The sequence below is a fragment of the Ixodes scapularis genome, unplaced genomic scaffold, assembly GCF_016920785.2.
Source record: "Ixodes scapularis isolate PalLabHiFi unplaced genomic scaffold, ASM1692078v2 PGA_scaffold4__175_contigs__length_147842914, whole genome shotgun sequence".
NCBI classification, from domain to species: domain Eukaryota; kingdom Metazoa; phylum Arthropoda; class Arachnida; order Ixodida; family Ixodidae; genus Ixodes; species Ixodes scapularis.
In genome coordinates this window covers 24,942,220-24,961,967 of record NW_024609879.1, presented here as the reverse complement: position 1 = coordinate 24,961,967, position 19,748 = coordinate 24,942,220, and the positions used below count along the sequence as shown (strand labels likewise).

At 46.4% G+C, this 19,748-nt stretch overlaps 1 protein-coding gene across 1 annotated transcript in view; it reads right to left on the bottom strand.

Annotated features, from left to right (window-relative positions):
* LOC115328897 (A disintegrin and metalloproteinase with thrombospondin motifs 16-like) overlaps positions 1 to 19,748 on the bottom strand; it is a 177,962-nt gene that overhangs the window by 85,033 nt on the left and 73,181 nt on the right. The window contains exon 9 of the mRNA XM_040205357.1: positions 7,570 to 7,625. Coding sequence (XP_040061291.1) covers positions 7,570 to 7,625 — 56 coding nt within the window. The remainder of the gene's footprint in view (positions 1 to 7,569; positions 7,626 to 19,748) is intronic.

The window sequence follows — 19,748 nt, the reverse complement described above, 5'->3', positions numbered from 1 at the left end:
GGACACCGATGAAAACAAATGAAAAGTAGTCGAAACTAGTAGCCTGTAGCCAATGCAAGCGGCGAACAACGACTCTCTGAATACAGGGCTGTCTGTCACGGGCGCTAACTCCAGCGTCTGCTGAGCGTTGGCTTGAGCGCACGCGCCCGCTTGAGTCCCATGACTACACTGGGTAGGCGACGGAAGCAACAGAAGCTCGGCAGATCCTTTGTCAAATTCGAAAGTGCGCGCAGCTTCGCTTCTCCGCGAGCGACTAGAGTTTGTATCTCTGTTTTTTTTTTCCGCATTTATCGAGTTTCCGGTACGAAAAAATACGGCATGTAAATCTTGACACTTCATAGCTCGATATACTCTGACCGGTGGTTGGGGCAGCGAAGAGCAGATATAATTTATGAATGCTCATTTCAACTGTAAATAAAATTTCTTTCTCTCCCTCAAACATTATCAAACTCCACAGCCTTTTCTTTTCTCATTCCGATGGAAGCAAGCTTCAAGAACTCGCGCGTTCTAGAAACGTGTTATGAAATGAGCACACAGCAGCATTTAGGATTTACGAGATTGTAGGAAAATGAAATCCCGTGACGCGATATTTTTTTTCTCACAACCTTTTAATTCTCTTTTTTCCGTGCAAGCCGCGACCAGCGCAATACTGGTTCCTATGTCAAGATTCATGGATGCAGCGTTTGTCAAGATTCATGGATGCAGCGTTTATATTACTAAGACTGAGTGGAGAAGAAAAATATGTAAGCGAGGTGTGTGTGTCAGTTGACGGCACTTAAAAAACAAATGGCATTGATAGCACATTCATAGTCAACAGCGCGTGGCCGAACCGTTTTGACATGGCCGGTAACCGTTATTTTTTTTTCGGTTCAGTTCCGGTTCGGGTTCATCGCGATAACAATGTAACGGTTCGTGTTCGAGTTCAGTTCCGGAAAAAATACCGGTTCGGGTCCGGTTTTCGGTTCGGTTTGGTTCCGGTTCGACACCCTGATATATATATATATATATATATAAGGTAGGTCCGCACCTTTTTTTTAATTTAAATGCACCATTTTTCTAGCGTCACAAAATCGGCCAGCGAGAGACGTGCGCTTCGATAACCATAGACAATTGCTTGGAAATAGCAAACATGACGTAAGTGTAACATGGCTCAACAACGAAGACGAGGGAAAGGAACGAACAACACATAACATATTTTTACTGCTTTCTGTGTTGTCCCTGTGTTGTTTGTTCCTCTGCTTAGTCTTCCTTGTTTTGGGATATTGCATTGACATTATGTTTGACTTTCACCAACTAGCCCAGCTCTCCATTTTATTACTTTATTCCACTCAGCAGTATTTTACTAGAGGATGGCTATAGTTCTACTCCTTCCTTCAGTGTGTGCGATGACTCGTCTGCATGTATTAGGTTAAAATAAACTATAGCGACGAGAAGGTGCGAATGGTTCTTTCTGCATCTGGTGGGAACTTTCTTAGGATTGGTTACACACGCTGCCGAGCAACAAAGTAGAAATGTTTATTTTCATTTTTAATATAGAAAATCCCATGATCCCCAAGTAGCGGAAATAACATGTAAGCTAGGGTGCAACCCCACCGTGCATGACGTTTTGGTGCTTTTTCGATGGCTTATAACTTTCGTTCTATGTATCTTAAAATTATAAAGTTAATGTCAAATTAAAGAGCTGTTTTTCAACAATGCTTTAATGTCTCAAAATTGCAACTACTTTTAGTTGTTAGTTAAATATTTATCTTTTAATAGACCACAGTCTCTAATGTTGAAAAAATTATTTCTCGAGTTATAACGTTCCATTGTCCACGATATTTTACGTGAGAGTTTGGTTGGATGTCATAAATTAAAAAAGTAAGCAACGAACTGTACAGCTAATGTATATTTTAAAATAAAAAATAATGTTTTAAATGGTATTATTTTATGGCGCTATAAAAACGGAATCACGTCAACTAATCAAAATAACGAGACATTAAATTATGAAGCCTCCTTCGATATTACAATTTCCAGAACTTTCATGTTGATATATTACACGTTAAGAATGTTATAAGACCTCAAACTTTTCCCATTCAGTTACGGCAGATTGTAGTTTCTTAATATAAAGTACAGATGGCGACACGTGTTCAAGGAGAGCTTGATGTGCATCTTCCGTCGTGTGCCGCTTGGAACGCCACGTGAAAGACAGAAAAAGCGTCAGATGTCAGGGTGTCAGATGCCTGGATGCCCGCAGTGAGCGAACCAAAGATGTCAGAACAACAAGCGCGAGGTTGCTTGTGCACCACAGCTACTTTTGCGCGCGTTCTGCTGTGCGTCGGTACACATTCCCGACGCGATCCAAATGAAATGGGCGCCATGAAGTGCATTCTGCTATTTCAGATTCCGCCACGTATACGAAAACATTTTAATGTTTTTATCACTTGGAAAAATCATTTTCGCAATCAAACTATGCTTGTCGGAATAATTTGACAATATTTTGTTTCAAAACCCACCTCTGTGGCTCATAAGTAGCAATGATATTAAAACAAAACACAAAACATTAAATCGTCCCAGTGTCTCTGAGCCAACGGGCTGGCCCATGAATTCATATTTGTCGGGTTTAAATATCGGCCGAGGTGCCCGCAAGCCGACAGAGGCCAATCTGAGATTTCGGTTGCACGTCAAAATATCTCCAATAAGTCGAAATAAACCCGCAATTTTTGTATTTCTTTATTGGGGCGAGTTAAGTGATCTTGTTGGTTTGGCCTGTGAAACCCTAAGATCTAAATATTTGCTCTGCTTTACCTTAGTTCGGAGCGCAGCCAACGCTACGGGCGGATGAAGCCACTGAAGCAGTGCCAAGGGCGCGAGGTCAAGCTGTTCGTTCTCTTTCTGTGACTGTGTGGTCGCGCTACACTAGAACCACTAAATAAGCTACGATTTATACATATCTTGGCGCTTGAAATAATGGTTGTCAGTTATCTGAACCTTTTTAAATCACAGGAGACGCTTTTCCGTCCTCCACAAATGTTTAAACAGTTCACGACAAAGCAAAGCAATATTACACAAGCTTCCTGACACCGAAACTAATGCTGAGGAAGTAGCACTTTTGAATCATGACGATCGGCAGTTGCGTTTGATTTGTTACTAACCACCAAGATGGCGGCGCCCACACTAATATCGCGGGAAAAGGAGCCGATACTCTAAGCGTAGCTCATTTGGTTTAGCTCACAGGCTAAACCAAGTGCGGCGGGGGATCGTTGGCCGAGTGTGTTGTGGCACCACAGATCAGAACACGTGGAGAAATGCTCGAGCGCGAGCTCCGTTCGAAGCACGGAGCTCACGCTGCAAAACCTGTAGGGACTACATCCTCTCGATGTGTTTTCGTTGGTCTTTCAAATATTGGCGACGAGCGCGACCGAAAGTGTCGCTGTGGTCGGCCTTTCACGATTGGCCGAACGCTGACTTATGACGTCGGAAAAGGTATATCATCGACGGAAATAAGAGGAATGAAAGAACTTTAATTTTGACGGTGTTGGCAGTGTTCCTTTGAGAGCGCAATGATTTCAAGCTTCCACCATGCTATTTACAAACACCATCGAACTTGTTGTTTGCAAGGTAATGACGTCACAAGGGGGAACCGTAGGAGGGCGCCACCATGACTTCTCACCGCTAATCCTCAAAGGTGCCAGTGCACGAGGCCCGTGTCTCAAGCGGCCCTTGGAGGCGAATGGCGGCGCAGCACTAAAATGACTGGCCCTTGAACGCGAATGGCGGCGGAGCACCCACTCGTGGCACGTGTCTTGCGCGTTTCCCCAACAATGGTTGGCGGTACTTGTAAAAAACGCCTTTATCAAGGGGCTTTAGCAGAGACCCTGGGTTCAGTCGCCTATCTGCATCCTACCGTCGTGCGATCGCGTACCACCTATACTGCGTAATGCACGTTAAAGACCCCGAGCTAACAGTTGTACTGCACTTTTTATAACCTTCAACAGTAACAATGTCGCCCTACGAAACTGCTGCTCTCCAAAAACCTAACGACTAATTTTGAATGTGCCGTTACATTGCATTTTCAATGTGTGTTCGCTTGTTCCCGTTCTTTTTTTTTTTTTGTCTACATCTTTGATTATGCGGCTCTTACTTATGATGAAACACACTATAGGTGTCAGACTTCTGGAAAAATATTATATAACTAAGAAAATGGCACGTGTACGCAACAGACAAAAAAAATAGGCGCACTTAATTAAAATAATTGAAATAATAGACTTGATTATAATTGTGTTTTCAAAGGTTCGAGCGTACCAAGAGCTATAAAAACGAACTCGATGCTTTGGATGTTGCGCTTGTTCACTGGAAAAATAGTTCAGGGCAGTATGCTCGCACTTGTATGTTCCGCTTCGCTCGCAAGATAAAACCAAATACTTTACTGGTAATGTATTTAGTGAAACAAAGCTTACCTTCTGTATATGTGCAATGCCCTCAGATTTCGCGTGACTGCACGCTTGTTTATCATTATTGTTTTCGTCTCCCACTGCGATTCAGTTCGTGTTCTTTGGTGTGCTACATGCATTAGAGACGAAGGTAACCCAAGAACATTCTATTTCGTGGATCGTAAAAAAAAAACAAAAAAACCTATGCAGCTTGTTACGTGTGCCACAATCAATACAAATTATTCTTAGCTTCACATGTGACCAAATGCCTGAGCAAACATGTTTGTTTGTCAAGAACAATTAGGATTGTATGAAGTCACGTGGGAAAAACTCGTTCTAAGCACGCGACCGTTGGCATGCAGTGAATACTCGTAATCGGCGCCGATGTGATTGGTAGCTGTCAGCAGGTGGAGTTTTTCTGTCAACCCAACGTTAGAATGTTTTCTTCTTTCTGTTGTAAATAATCAGGAGAGAACTTACACCAAATATGAGGGTAATAAAGTACTATGAGCATTCAAACATAATGGCCTGAGCAGTATATGTGTACAAGCTTTAGCCTTTGATGGACCTTAACTACCAATACGCTCAGCGCTAGTGTAAAATTTAGCGCTGTCTCAGTCTTAATCAGCGTACCATGTGCGTGCTTACACTATATGTGTTGCAACGTCAAACTCTACCCGTTTGCATCTTTTTCATTTTTGCGCGCCACTACTTGCGCGCTTAAATCACCAAATTAAGAATGGTACAGGATGTCACAAAAAAAATTACAGTCTTTTTTTTATTGCAAAAGTAAACTACGCGCATCGTTTAACGCCCATTTTCCGCCAAAAGGTAACGCTAGGTCACAACCAGATGCCAAAGTTTCATCCAGAACGGACACCTTATTCAAAAGTTATAATAATTTTCTCAGCATTTCAATGCGAAAATGAAGCCCATGTTTGCCCGTTTTCGGTTTCTGGTGTCCGTAGAGCGCCATGTATTCGAAAACTCCGTCGGCCGCCATTTTCCCACTGAACTTTTCAGAAAATCACTTATAATTTTGATAAGGTATCGGATCGGGCTTAACTTTGACATCTGGTTGTGACCTCTAGCGCTGCCTTTGGGCGGAAAATTAGCGTTTGGCGATGCCTAGTTTATGCTTGCGGTAAAAAAATACCCCGTATTTTTTTTGGGGGGGGGGGGGAGGGGGGGGACGTCCTGTACATTGCTTAAACTGTGGAAAAGCTATCCACAAACCAAGAATCTTTGCCTGGCCAGTCATCGCATTTATCACTGAATTCGTATTAAAATTAATTATTATCATTTCTTTGTGTGAGTTAATTTTTAACCTTGGCATTTTTTTTATTATTATGACTCCCGCACCAGCCCTACTTTGGGTTTACCAAACTCAACATCTAAACCTGAGTGTCATGTTTTCTGTTTTCCAGTCATGTGGTTTTGGTCAAAATAAACACCCACCTACCTAAATGAGACACGTACCTGACCGCCCAAAAAATATAAATTTTTTTTTAGGTAGTTATTTCCTCCCTCAAGCTAGAATTTTGGAAACCCAAGTCTATCCCGTGATCTCGTTTTCCTGGAAATCCACAAAGAGCCAATCACATCCACGACAAAAGGGCCGGCCCGTCATATTGCCGCCCGCAGAGCCGAGAAAGCAGCGCTTGGTCACAGACTTCTAGAAGATTCGCGTTCATTCTTGCACCGGACGTAACATTCGCCCTGTTTTCTTGTTCTCGAAAGTGCCAGTTCATCCTCGCCCCGAGCGCGTGACGCTCGAACCTTCTTTGCCGAACTTTCAAAATGGTGACGCACTGTAGAATGTTAAGCAGCTGCCAGCGACCTTGTCGAGTTACTCTCGCTCTCGCTCTCTGTTATGCTGCCGAATCGCCGCCTGCTTTTCTGCTGCCTCGACCTTCTTTCCTAACTTTTTTGTATGGCACAAGTTCGCCGATTAAACCTTTATTTTTTAGTTCACTATTGGTCCTCTCGTCACTTTCATTCGTATCAACATAAATCTGATCACATTGAAATATGTGTAATAGGCAGCCGGCAACGGCAAGGCGGCGCCAGCAGGGTGAGAGCGCACGGTTATACCCTGTCTCGTTGTAACTTGGCAAACGGCGAACGATAAGCCCCACATTGCGTGCCGAAGGCTTCGAAATGCGCGACATATACGAGCGGAAAGCACACATATTGGAGCATGACGCAGCGAAAAGCCTGATACTTCTTCGGAGTTGAGGCGCGCTCCGGTGATACGCAATCACGTTCCGATTGGCCCGCCAGGCCCGCAGCTTCCGCTCTACTGGCACGTTACGCGATCACGGCTGCCTGGGATACCCAGTATTTCTTGCTTCAGACACTAGGTTCAGCGGCGCCACCAGAGTAATAGCTCACGTTTGAACAATGCAGCCGCCACTCCCAGGGGTACCCAATATTTCTTGCTTCAGTCGCTAGATGGCGCCAAACCAAACAGCATTGCAGGTTGCCTATTGGCCTCTGAAATCTCCGATAACGGCGCACATGCAATTTTATAGTTTTCAACGCGTCGTTGGTTTGGTTGTGCATGTGTCTCGCCATTTGGCTTAGGACGATTTTCACGTTTTGTTCGGATCACATATGCTGGAGACGTGAGCTCAGAGCGTAGGCAACTGGCTCCCTTGCACGAGAGCTGGCGCAGCCGTGCGCGTTCGAAAGAAGGCTCGTGCAGAAAAAAACAAGCAAGGGACCAGGGATGTCAAATTCTGTATATTGAAGAATATCCAACTGTATCGAAGCGCCACCACACACGATTTCTCGCATTGGTGTACAGGCCTGGAAGGCAATCCTACCGCCATCTGTTGGTTCAGAATCACACTAACCAAAGGTGGGGTTGCACCTTAAACTATAATGTAAGTAGTACATGTAGTGAACAAGCGTTGCAGCATTTTATGTTGTACCCCAGCGAAGGCTAGAAGCGCGAGCTCATGGCGTTGGCAGCTGCCCTTGGTGCACGAGAGCTTGTGCCGCCGAAATGTGCCCTAGAGCAAGGAGCTCGCGCTTGTAGCCTTTCCTGCGGTACAACACAAGGTGAAAAAGAGTATATATTTGTGAGTAGTACCTGTGAGCTAAAATAATATTAATTTTTTTGTAAGATAATCTAGAGAAACAGAATACGCACCTTTTACTGCGGCATCTTCAGAGGAAAAATCTTCATAATTATCAGCGAGAATTAGCCTGCAAATTTATGAATCGTTTTGTGAGGTGCTATAAAAATAAAGGCAGCGCTAAAGACGAGGTAATTTATCGGGTAATCGATTACCTAGACGGTACTGTATCTCACAAACAGTATTTACTGCTATCGACCAAATTAGAGGGAGCGAGCAGCTTTCGAATATCCTTTTGTACGCGAGTGGTTTTAGGAATGAAACATATTCACAAAACCCATAGTCTTACGTCTTTGCCACTGGTCGCACTGAGAACAGTGTTTTGTATACAATTACCCGCCGGAAGTAAAACCATTCAATCTGCGTGTGATAAAAAAACTCTGCTGCTGCTCTCAAGACCATTTTGTTTCAATTTTACTTAATATTTATTAAGGGAAATACCTTATTCACTGTCGATTTACTAATCCAAAACATAGCTGACCATTAATGTAATATGAAACTAGTAAGAAATGTTGAGAATAGCTAATGTTCAAAAAGAAATTTTGTGTTATAACTAGGGCTACGTTTTTCGGTAAATACCGATAAACGCCAACAAACACCCCCTGAGACGGTTTTCTCAATAATGAAGAAAACCGACAAACCCCACATGAAAGTTGGTTTTGAATTAAAAAAAACAAGCTACAAGGAGAAGAATATGTTCTATCGAGGGCTTAATGTTTGTTGAATGAGCGGAGTAACGATTTCATGATTTTGGACAATTAATTGCTGCAATTAGTCCCTTTAAAAATGTGAAACTAACAAAAGCTTATTTTAATTTCGTTGTGTGCGTTTTTTTTCTTTATTAAAAAGAGTACAAATTGAAAATCGGGGTACCTCGTCACTCAAACGCCGTACTCTGAGTGACGTTCAGAGAGGTACAAGGTAACTTCCAGTCGGGTTTTGTCTTGAAACACGCCATCGCTCCCTCGACGATTTTCGACTCTTCAAGGGTGTACAAACACACTCAAAAACGGGCCTCGACTCGCAAATTTTCATCTAAATTCCATCCAAGGCCGCGTTTGTTCTTCAGCCGGCCTCGGCTCCAAACGCTCATTGAGTGGAGGAAATACTCGGCTATTTCCTCGCGAATCGCAAAGTAGCTCAGCCACAACCTTTAGAAGGTCCTCGAAGTTAGTTCGGAGTGTCGTGGAGGCCGGCAAGTCATTCGCGGAGTTTGTGAACACCCTTTCGAAGGCAAAAGGGGAAGACGAAGGCGCAGCCATTCGAGAAATGTGTGAAGACGGAGTTCACGGAGTCACCTGAACTCCCAAAAGTTTCAATGGGCGCGACTTCCTCGCGTGGTACGGCTTCATGAGAGGAACCGTCGGGAGAATACACCATGGTGTATTCTCCCGACGGTTCCTCTCATGAAGTTCCCCTCCACCGGCAGGGACTGCAGTCCCTGCCGGTGGAGGGGAACGCGAATAATCAGGGCTGGTCGCTGGGACCGATGCTTCAACGCCTCGTTGCTCAGCGATTGTATGGTGCCGGGAGGTTCCGAGTTGTTACGGATCACCTTCTGAACGTGCCGGAGTAGACAGAGTACCGGGTTATGGAGCGAGTTTCTCGGCTCCTCGCCCTTCTCTTCAATCGCCAGGCGATGTGCCCGGATGGCGCGACAAACTTCAATACAAACATGCAGGACTTACACAAAATGGAGTGTCATGCGTTATACTGCGTGCATTGATTGCACTTACGTCAGGATAAAGAAACCTGACGGACCCCATAGGAAAGTGTTCAACCAAAGAAAAAGGATCCTTCTTCATTATTATGAAGGTAAGTTTAAAATGTTTGTGTATGTTGTCAGTAGTCCCAACCTTGTTTAAACTAAACGCTGAGATGCCGCTTTGAAGGCATAAACTAGAGCGCAACTACAGCAATCAAAACCTATGCCAAAATCAGTATTCTGCCACAATTTGTATGGCATAGCGTGCAACTTGCGTGCAGGCTTATTGGGAGAGCAGTAAAATAAGTGAAAATGAAACGGACTGCTGGTCGGATGTACCAGCGCAATTATAGTAGCGGTCAGAGCGCAACCGCCTTGCAAAAATGATGGGGATTGCAGTTCACTTTATTGTCTCTTAGTACAGCATTACCTTATGCCACACGAACCTTTTGAAGATGATATACTCTTGTCCTAGAATATAGACTAGACTTAAAATAATCTGGAATGGAATTGAACACTATGAGTGAATGTTTACTTTGTGATAAAGGTCGTGCAAAGGATTAACAATAAACATACAAATAAAAGCTTTCATTTGACTGCATTCATTACATAATGCGCATTATTTACAATATTTTCTTTTCGTTTTTCTTTTGTTTTTCATTTAGTTTTCGTTTCGTTATCTCTATAAATCGTTACTGCAACAGTCTCGCATATATAGTGTTTTTGTCCCGGCATGTGCTTGCGTCATATCCTCCAGCCTGGACGGCGCGTACCCACTGCTGGGGAACCTCTGTTGCCCATAGAGGTTATGATATGTTATGATGTATTCATTTTAGCTTTGGAGAACCGCACCGCCGCAGAAAGTCAAATCGCCCATACATTGAAGACCTCCAGCGCCACTTCTCATGACGATAAATGGTATCGTAAAAATGATTCGTCTGATTGATAAGGAATATAGGAGGGTGACTTAGAGGGTGAAAAAAAGTGAAAGCCGTTTACAACTTCCTGTAACGCCGAATTGGAGCGCAGCTCTTGAGGAGGGGGAGTGGAGGGTATATTCCTAATCCTCCCTCGTGATCATGCCTGCTAGTCCTCCTCCCCTCCCTCTCCTTTACCACCTTTACCGGGTGGGGGAGGAGGGGGATGAGGAGGAGCGGAGGGGGAGGAGGAGGAGGGGGAGGGGCGAAGCCGACGCCAACGCCGACGCCGACGCCGCACAGGCTGGAAACGGGTCATGTGACCCCCTCCCCCCGAGGTCACGTGACCCGCCCGGACCATACTACACGATGAGGGGAGAAGGAGGGGGAGGATGAGGAGGGGGAGGAGGATGAGGGGAGGAGGAGAAGAGGGAGGGGCGCGGTTACGCCGACGGCGACGCCAACGGCGACGCCGACGCCGCTCAGGCTGGAAACGGGCCCCTAAGAGCTGCGCTCTAAAAGCGCCAGACAGCGATCGTCGCGACGATCATCTTCGATGGGCCGCAATGAGCTGCTGACTTCTAGCAGGCCAGATTCGATAGCCTGGAGAGGGCTGCCTGCTTGCCCAGCGTATAGACCATCCGGCCAAATTTCCGGTGACGCAAGAAGTCCAGGATGCCCATGTGTGAGCTGTGCGATTCGGCACCGGTGTTGGCCAGGTGGTTGTTTTTGCGAAAACGGGCCTTGATGTTTCCCAGATTCCGGTCGAGTCTGTAACCGAGCAACTTGAGCACCCTGTTCGTCGAAGTTATGGTGGGTGCCACTAGTTCGGTTGGCTCTATGTCGATGGAAAAACACGTCTTACGCCTAGCTCGCTTCCTCTTTTCCGTCGAAAGAAGAGGAAGCCCGAGGAAGAGGTTTGTTGGTAGGTGTTCTTTCCTGCAAAAATGCGACTAGACAGTAGGAGTCCGCACATATATACAGCTGAGAAGGAAACATACCGTATACCTCACCATCTGCAGAGAAGTAGCCTTCAGTAAAAGGAGGAGTGTGCAGAAATGCAGTTAGCACCAAAATACCATAACGTACTATATACGCCCCAGGAGAATTTATGTCTGCAGCCATTTAAAGCCAACTGTATGAAGCTTAATTTGCAGTGAAGGACATTGTCCGCTCACGACAAAAAGCTGTGTAATTACGCCTCAAGGCCTCCATCCCACGCAACTGTTTTCGATGAAGAACAGTGGTCAGTGCATTTATTGCAAATGCACTGCTTCGCGAAGCAGTCGTGCATTTCCTGCTCAAACAAAACTTGTCATTCGTTGCTTTAATGTGGAGTAGGGGTGTTGTAGAGCACTACTAGAAAAAATATTAGTAGTCATCCGTAAATCCACTGTACAGTCGTAGCGATAGTTGTGGCACGTCATGACAAAGTCGTTGAGTATCGATGTTAGTGAGGCCATCGAGATATTTGAAGTAGCGGGGATGAAGATTCATAAATGGGGTGCCAATAGCACAGTCCTGGTCAAAATTCATTAAGGGAACGGCCCCGATGAAAGACCATTAGATCAACTGACGGGTAGGTTGGAGGTACTCGGTCTTACCTGGAAGCCGAAGGAAGCCAGTTTTTCTTTTTCGGCAGAACACATGATTGAGTTTGACAACCAACGGAGTAAAACCAAGCTTTTCGCACTCCAGGGAAAGCACGCATTGCAACAACGCTCTTGCAACGGTGCCGAAAACCTTAACGTTGTTCTCGACGGCGACGTCTCATCGGCGCGTGGGGATGCCGGAGCAGACTACTCAGCCTTGAGTGGTAGGCTCAATGGCCACCTGCTAAATGTGACGAAGCCGTTAGATGGTCGTTAAATACGAACTGCCGGAGGCCTCATCATCAGACCAGTCAGGAGATGAACTGCCCACGTGGACATCCACAGTGACACGTACCCTGAGAAGTTCGGCATTCTGCAAAAACTCTCCGAGGGAAGTTATCCTCGGAATGGACTTTCTCGGCGAGTATGGCGCCGTCATCGACCTCGGGGCAAACCAGTTGACGATGCGAAAGCCTGTTCTGCTGACGATGGAGCCAAACACGACGTCAACCGCGATAGGAGGTATTGCTGGCCATATGAACCTGCAGCCGCGGTCGAGTGTTTTCGTAATCGTCATAACCGACGCACCATGTGCGGTGAAGCTCTCCTGGAAATCAGCGTCGAACTGCTCCTTGAAAAAGGAACTGGAGTCGCTTTTGAGAAGAGCCGCATCACCTAACGAAGGGTACCACCATGGGCCACGTTGACAAACGTCTAGCGCCAGCCATGGTCACCGCAATGTTAGAGAAAACCTCGTCGTCAGAGCTTAATAGCACGTTGCCGCCGCAGTTGGACATCGACTCCGAGCTCCCAGCTTCACAGCGTCGGAAACTGGTTTATCTCCTCGATAAATGCAGGGTATGTTTTGCCAAGCAGTCGAAAGTTCGCCAAACACCAGTGGCGAAACATCACGTAGGTACCGAAGGCGACGTGCACCAGTCCACCAGTCGGCGTACCGTGTCTCTTTGAAAAAAGGGAAGTTCTCTAATAAAAGGTTAAGGAAACGCTCGATGATGACATCATCCAATTGCCAATCAGTCCCTGGGTTTTACCTGTCGTGCTCGTGAAGAAGAAGGACGGAGCACTCAGATTCTGTGTGGACTATCGCCGACTCAATACCGTGACGAAGAAAGACGTCTACCCACTTCTCGAATCGATGATACCCAAGACTATTTGTGCCATTGCGATACTTTTCCTCGATGGGCTTGAAGAGTGGCCACTGGCAGATCGAGGTCGACAAATGGGGCCGGGGGAGAACTGTCTTCGTCACGCCCAACAGACTGTGCGAAATTAAAGTGATGCCCTTCAGGTTATACACAGCGCAGGCGAAATTCCTAGGTGTCATGGACACCATGTATCAAGGTTCAAGATGTAAGAGTTTTCTCGTCTACCTGGACGATGTTGTGGTGTTCGCTAGCAACGTCGACAAGCACTGACGACGACTCCGTGCAGCACTTTAAGACATCAAGACAGCAGAACTAACTTTTAAGCCTACCAAATGTCGGATTGCTTACGGTGAGCTCAATTTTCTAAGTCACGTCGTGAGCAATTGGGTTGTTCTACTTTGCCACGGGAATACGCGCGTCGTAGATGCGTTTTAGTTGTCGTCGGACAAAAATCCGTAAGTAGATTCCTAGGGATCTGTGCCTACTACAGGGGCTTCGTTCAAGATTTTGCCAAGATTTGTGCACCACTGACAAACCTTACAAAAGACGCCGTAAATTGTAAGTGGAAACAAGAGCACAAGCGTTTTTTTTTATTGAAGTTAAGAGAAGACGTCAAACATCTCCCGCCCTTTGACATTTCGACCAGCGTGCACAAAGAGAAATTTACAGAGACGCAAGTAACACGGGCCTTGGCGCGGTGCTCGTCCAAATACAGGAGGGAACAGAGTGAGTAATTGCAGGACACTGTCCAAGGCGGAGGGTAATTACTCTAAGACGAAGAAAGAATGCCTCGCTCTAGTCTAGGCCACCATCAAGTTTCGCTCGTGCTTGCACGAAAATCCGTTTCAAGTGGTTACAGACCACCATTCGTTCTGCTGGCTCGCGAATCTGAAGAACTCCTTAGCACCCCTCGCCCAGTGGCGTCTACGACTGCAGGAGTTTGACATTAACGGGGTGAACAGGTCCGGCGGAAAGCCAAGTGACGCCGATTTTCTGTCGAGGCAGGTCCTGACTGCACTTTAGACGACGACGACGACTATTTTCTATGTGCACTAGATGTCAGTGACATTGCAGTACTCCAAAATGATGACCCTGTACTGCGAGGGCTCATGTAGCATCTACACAGACAAGGAAGTGCGGTTCCCCGCGTTTTTATACTAATACTTCCAAACTTCTCCCTCCAACAGGGAGACGTTTGACAGTGCATTGAAGACTGCCAAAATTCTCCTTGTGGCAAGGTGTGTTGTACAAGGAGAAACTCAGCGACGACAACACGGCGTTGCTGTTGGTGGTCGCTTATATCCTTCGAGGAGAGATATTTCAATCCTGCAGCAATGTCCCGACGGCGGGACACCTTGGCTGCACCATGTCCCTTGCCAGGGACGCGAGAAGTACTACTGGTCCATAGCTTACGAAAGATATCCATCACTACACTCGATCTCGCCACAAGTGTCAACAACGGAAGAAACCACCGACGAGACCGGGAGGACTTCTTTAACCTATTGCTCCGCCATCTGCCCTATTTCAGAAAATCAGAATCTATTTACTTCGACAGTTTCCGCTGTCGACGCAGAGAAACCGTTGGATAATCGTGGCAACTGATTGTCTAGCCCGTTACGCCGAGACAAAAGCACTCACGATGTGAACCGCGGTGGAACTAGCCAATTTTTTCATCATCTTCTTCGTCCTTCGGCACGGCGCCCCCAAAGTTCTATTTACAGGACGTGGATTGCCATTCGTGGGCCAGCTGGTGCAATATATCATTCGTCCCAGTAGCACCAGCCAGCCTGCAAAAACTGCATGCGATCCGTAGACAAATGGGCGAACAAAACCGCTTAACAAAACTATCGTCTATATGGCATTCATGTGTGTCGACGTACAGCACAAGACGTTGAACGAAGTGTTATCCTACGTCACGTTTGCTTAAAACACGGCAGTGCAAGAGACCACAGAATTGACACCGTTTCAGTTGGTGTATGGCCAGAAAACACGAGTATGCTTGACGCGATTTTGCCCCTCAAACCAGCTGACGATCGGAGCCACGACTCCCAGGTGGTTGCACAACAGGCTGAAGAAGTTCGCCAGCTCGCCCGATTCCGGACTCAAAATCAACGTGTTTACGCTACCCGGTACTACCTTCGTCAGATCGACGTTCGCTTCATGCCCGGAGACTGTGTGTGCGTATGAATTGCGATACAACGACGCGGTCTAAGCGAGGAACTCCTGAAGCGCTACTTTAGACCCTACAAGTTACTTCGTCGACTCAGAGGTCTAAAATACGAAATAATCCCCAACAAGACAATACTATCATCACGCCGTTCACAACGACCTGATGTCATCCACGTCGTGCGCCTCAAGACGTACTACGCACGATAAGACTGTGAATAGTAGTACCGAGCTACACTTGATATGGCTGTGTTTTACCGTCCTCCGTATTTTCCCACTGTTTTTTTTTTCTTTTTCTTTGTTTTGTTCCCTTGGACGTTGCTTCAAAACGAAGCTTTTTTTTTAAGGGGGCAGAAATGACACGCGCGTTTTCTGGCAAGCGCGTCTGTGGCCAAATGGTAACCGTGCTCGGCTCCCACGCAAAGTGCCCAGATTTGACGTCTGGGAGCGGACTCACCATTTTTGTTATTTCTGTGACTGTCGAATTTTGGTGTTTTAAGAACCCTCTTGTTCATGCGACGCCCGAATGTTGTATGTGCCGAACATACTACACCGATGTTTTCTGAAGACCACGTGTCTACATAAGGGGCTCCGCGTGGCAAGCCGGAGCCAGTCTCGCCACAGCGCTCAATTCTGCGCTTACGCCGTCATAAACGACTGCGACACTTTGTTCTCGCCACAGGCCCCACCCGTTAAACATTTAGTTTTCTTCAGTTATTCGTCGCCTTATCAATTGTTCTTTGTGACAATGTGAGACCAGGGCTTGACAAAGAGCGAACCCGCTTAGAAGCTTGTGGTAGCATTTTACAGAAACGCGGTATACAACTCGCAGGTAATTGTTTTTTCGAGTCCGTCGGCAGAAAACCTACGCGCGCGTCTTATTACCGTTTGCGCTCGCCTTATCTCTAGTCATGTGATCTCGACACTTGTCTTAATAAAAAAAAACACAAGTGTCGAAACCACGTGATAGATCACAAGCACGCAGCGCTCACCGCATGCGTTCATTAGTGAAGAGTGCAGTTGCATAAGATGCTACGGCAGCGGTAGAGTACGAAGTGTAGAGGGGCGTCACTAGCTCCATTAACAATGAAAAGCACTCAGCGCTTCCCGCATGCGTTTCCCGGTGAAGATTGGGGTTACATAAGCTGTCGAGGCTATAGTAGCTTACGAAGCATTTCATGTATAAAGCGCTGGTTGAACAGCGAAGCTGTGGTCTCCCCTGCTACGATTGCCCACTGCACTAAAGATCCTTTTAGAGCGCAGCTCTTAGGGGCCCGTTTCCAGCCTGAGCGGCGTCAGCGTCGCCGTTGGCGTCGCCGTCGGCGTAACCGCGCCCCTCCCTCTCCTCCTCCTCCCCTCATCCTCCTCCCCCTCCTCATCCTCCCCCTCCTTCTCCCCTCATCGTGTAGTATGGTCCGGGCGGGTCACGTGACCTCGGGGGGAGGGGGTCACATGACCCGTTTCCAACCTGTGCGGCGTCGGCGTCGGCGTTGGCGTCGGCTTCGCCCCTCCCCCTCCTCCTCCTCCCCCTCCGCTCCTCCTCATCCCCCTCCTCCCCCGCCCGGTAAAGGTGGTAAAGGAGAGGGAGGGGAGGAGGACTAGCAGGCATGATCACGAGGGAGGATTAGGAATATACCCTCCACTCCTCCTCCTCAAGAGCTGCGCTCCAATTCGGCGTTACAGGAAGTTGTAAACGGCTTTCACTTTTTTATGGCAAACGCCACCAGGTGGTGCTCCGGTCTTTAACGTGCCAGAGACATTCCGGTTTATAAAGAAAATGAACGAAGGCCTCCTTAACACCGCTGTTAAAATTTTAGATGAAACGTTTAACCACAAATTCTCCAGGTGATCACCAAGGAAACGAACGAGTGCGAGATCTGTTAAAATATTTCGAGTATTCTTGCAAACCAACTGCCCTCCTCCAAGATGCAATATTGTACAGTCGAAAGCCGTCCTTAAAGTTCCAGCTTTGTTGTTCGTGTAGCATTTATGCTTTCTAGCACTGGCAACATAGGCAAGTTCAACAGGCTTGCGAAGACGGTGCGACCGGACGTCGCTTGGGGCGCAAGTGGCAGTTTACGTTAGTAAACCTTAAAATGGTTCTATACGAAATGATTGACGAAAGAAAAGTAAATGCACAGCACTAAATCCTTTTTACACATTAAAGACTTCGTTCTGGCCGTTGCCGCGGCAGCTTATGCAACCGCAATCTTTACCGAAAAACGCGTGCGGGGAGCGCTACAAGTTTATCATCGTTCGCGAGCGCTTTATAATTTATCGCGTGGTTTTGACATTATTTTGTTGTTTTCCTATTGAAAGAAGTGTCAAAACCACATGATAAAGGATAAGACGTGCACAAACGGTGGTAAGGCACGCGCGTGGGTTTTGTGTAAACGGACCCCCCAAAAAAATCCCACCTGCGAGTCCCCCACCCCCCATATATAGCTTCTCTGTAAAAAGGTGTGGTACAGGTCATTTAAGGGAGATTGGTGGCCCAGTGGTCTATCGCACACCTGCTCGGAGCACGTGGAGCGAAAGCTCGCGCTGCGGAACGCAGGAGTCATGAGTCAATACCCCCCCCCCCCCCCCCCCCCCCCACCCCTGCCCGTTTCGATCTGGATGAGCATCGTACCAGCGTGCGGTCGTGTATCACTACTGCGTGGTGCACGTTAAAGACCCCAGGCTAGCGGTTGTACTGTACTCGCTAAATTGCTCTACTACAGCGAGTGACAGGTCGCAACTTTGAAATGGCTGATCAACTACACGCTGTATATATATCCACACAACCACGTTTATTTTTAATATCACAGGTATTGTATTTTTCTTTCGTCAATCATTCTGTATAGACCTTTCTGTTGTTTAAAAAACAAAACTGCCGCTCGTGTCACAAGCGACTTCCGGTCGCACAGTCTTTTCAAGCCTGTTCAGCTTCTTGATGTCACCAGTGGTAGAAAGTATAAATACTAAATGGGCAAGAAGGTTTACGATTTAACGAGGGCCTTCGGCTGTACAAATTTACACTTGGAGGACGCAATTCGGTTGCTTGTGTCGCCTCGAAACCTTTGAACAGATCTCGTACTCCTTCGTTATTTTGGCGTTAATCTGGAGAATGGGTGGTTAAACGGTTCATCTACATTTTAAGCACCGGTGTTAAGGTGGCCATTGTTCACTCATTTTATAAACAGGACGTTCTCTGCCACGTCAAAGACAGGCGCACCACCTAGTGATATTTGCCATGGAAAGGGTCCATAGAGCAGTGGGCAATCGTTTCTGGTGATAGCACAGCTTCGCTGTCCAACCACCTTCCCAGCGTAGAATAGAGGCTTCTTTTTTAATACCGAATTTAAGGTGGATCGCGGTTTTTCATTAGTATAAGATGTTGGAGGTGCTAGTATTAAGTCTTCGTAAATCAGTGCCAATAATTTATTTTGTTTAGACTTTCGACTGAAGTTATCCTTCAAAATTAAAATTCCTGCACCCCCTCCCCTCTTAACCCGGAATGAAGCCAGGATTGAATTGACCGCAAGGCTGAGGTTTTCTTCGGTATTACACCCCTCATCTCGTTTCCTTCTCTTGTCGGTACCGGGACGTTTTCCGAGTACTCGGGTCCCGCGCATGTTTCGTGAAGTCTATGGAGTCGCACACAGGTGTCTGGTTTTCTTTACATAAGCTCAACACATCCATATTTTAATGTGTAAAACACCGAAAAACACGCAATCAGTGGAAACAGTAAACTTAAAAACAAAGCAGAGTGAAATAAACAGAAACATACTATGGAAAACACGGAACCAGCCCAATTTTAACCAAGCGAACCTGGGAAAACGATCCGAAGAACAAAGATACTGCAACCAAACCTTCAACATCTTGGGCAATAAAGACCTTCCTACGATTCCGTGCTCATTATTGTTGTTCCCGTCTCTTTTCTGACGGTTTTATTTTATAATATTTTAAGCCCCTGTCTGGCAATGTTGAACTAAATGAACACCGTGCTACGAGTTACAATCGAATAGTTGCCATGTGAGTGCTTCTACAAATTGTGCAGAAAAAATAACTAACGGATACTGACGTGTTTAAGAAGATGAAAGCTGAACAATCACCACGTTTTGTCCTAAAACTTCTGGTTAAGAAGATATTCGAAAATATTAAAAGAAAACATTCGCTCTGCGATGCCATCCTGTCGAGCGACGAGACTTACCACGGCGACGAATCATGATCTCTTGTGCCCTTTCCTATATACGATTGCAACTAGGGCACCTGGCTGCCACGTTCTTGGTCGTGTGAGCCAGCACGAGAATTTGCACGCTAGTCAAAGTTACCTTGACGTGCAAGATGGATGGTCTAGCACTCACGGGACGTGAGGTCGCACGGGAACCGCTTGAGGACGTAATACTCAGTATCAAAGTTTTGTATCACATCATCAAGACTTGAAAGTAAACATTTTGGTGGACATCCACCGTTTTAGGAATCATAAAAATGTGGAGGCAATGGCTCTAACCCCCAAGTAATAAAGTAATGAAGATCCCTACGTCTCGAGGACAGCTCGGCCCCTCGATCAACGGGTGACTGTTTTTGTTCTTGTTGTCGTTATTCATAGTGCTTGGTGTTGTCGTCTTCTTTTCAAGTGACGGTTGTTTTTTCGTGTTTGTT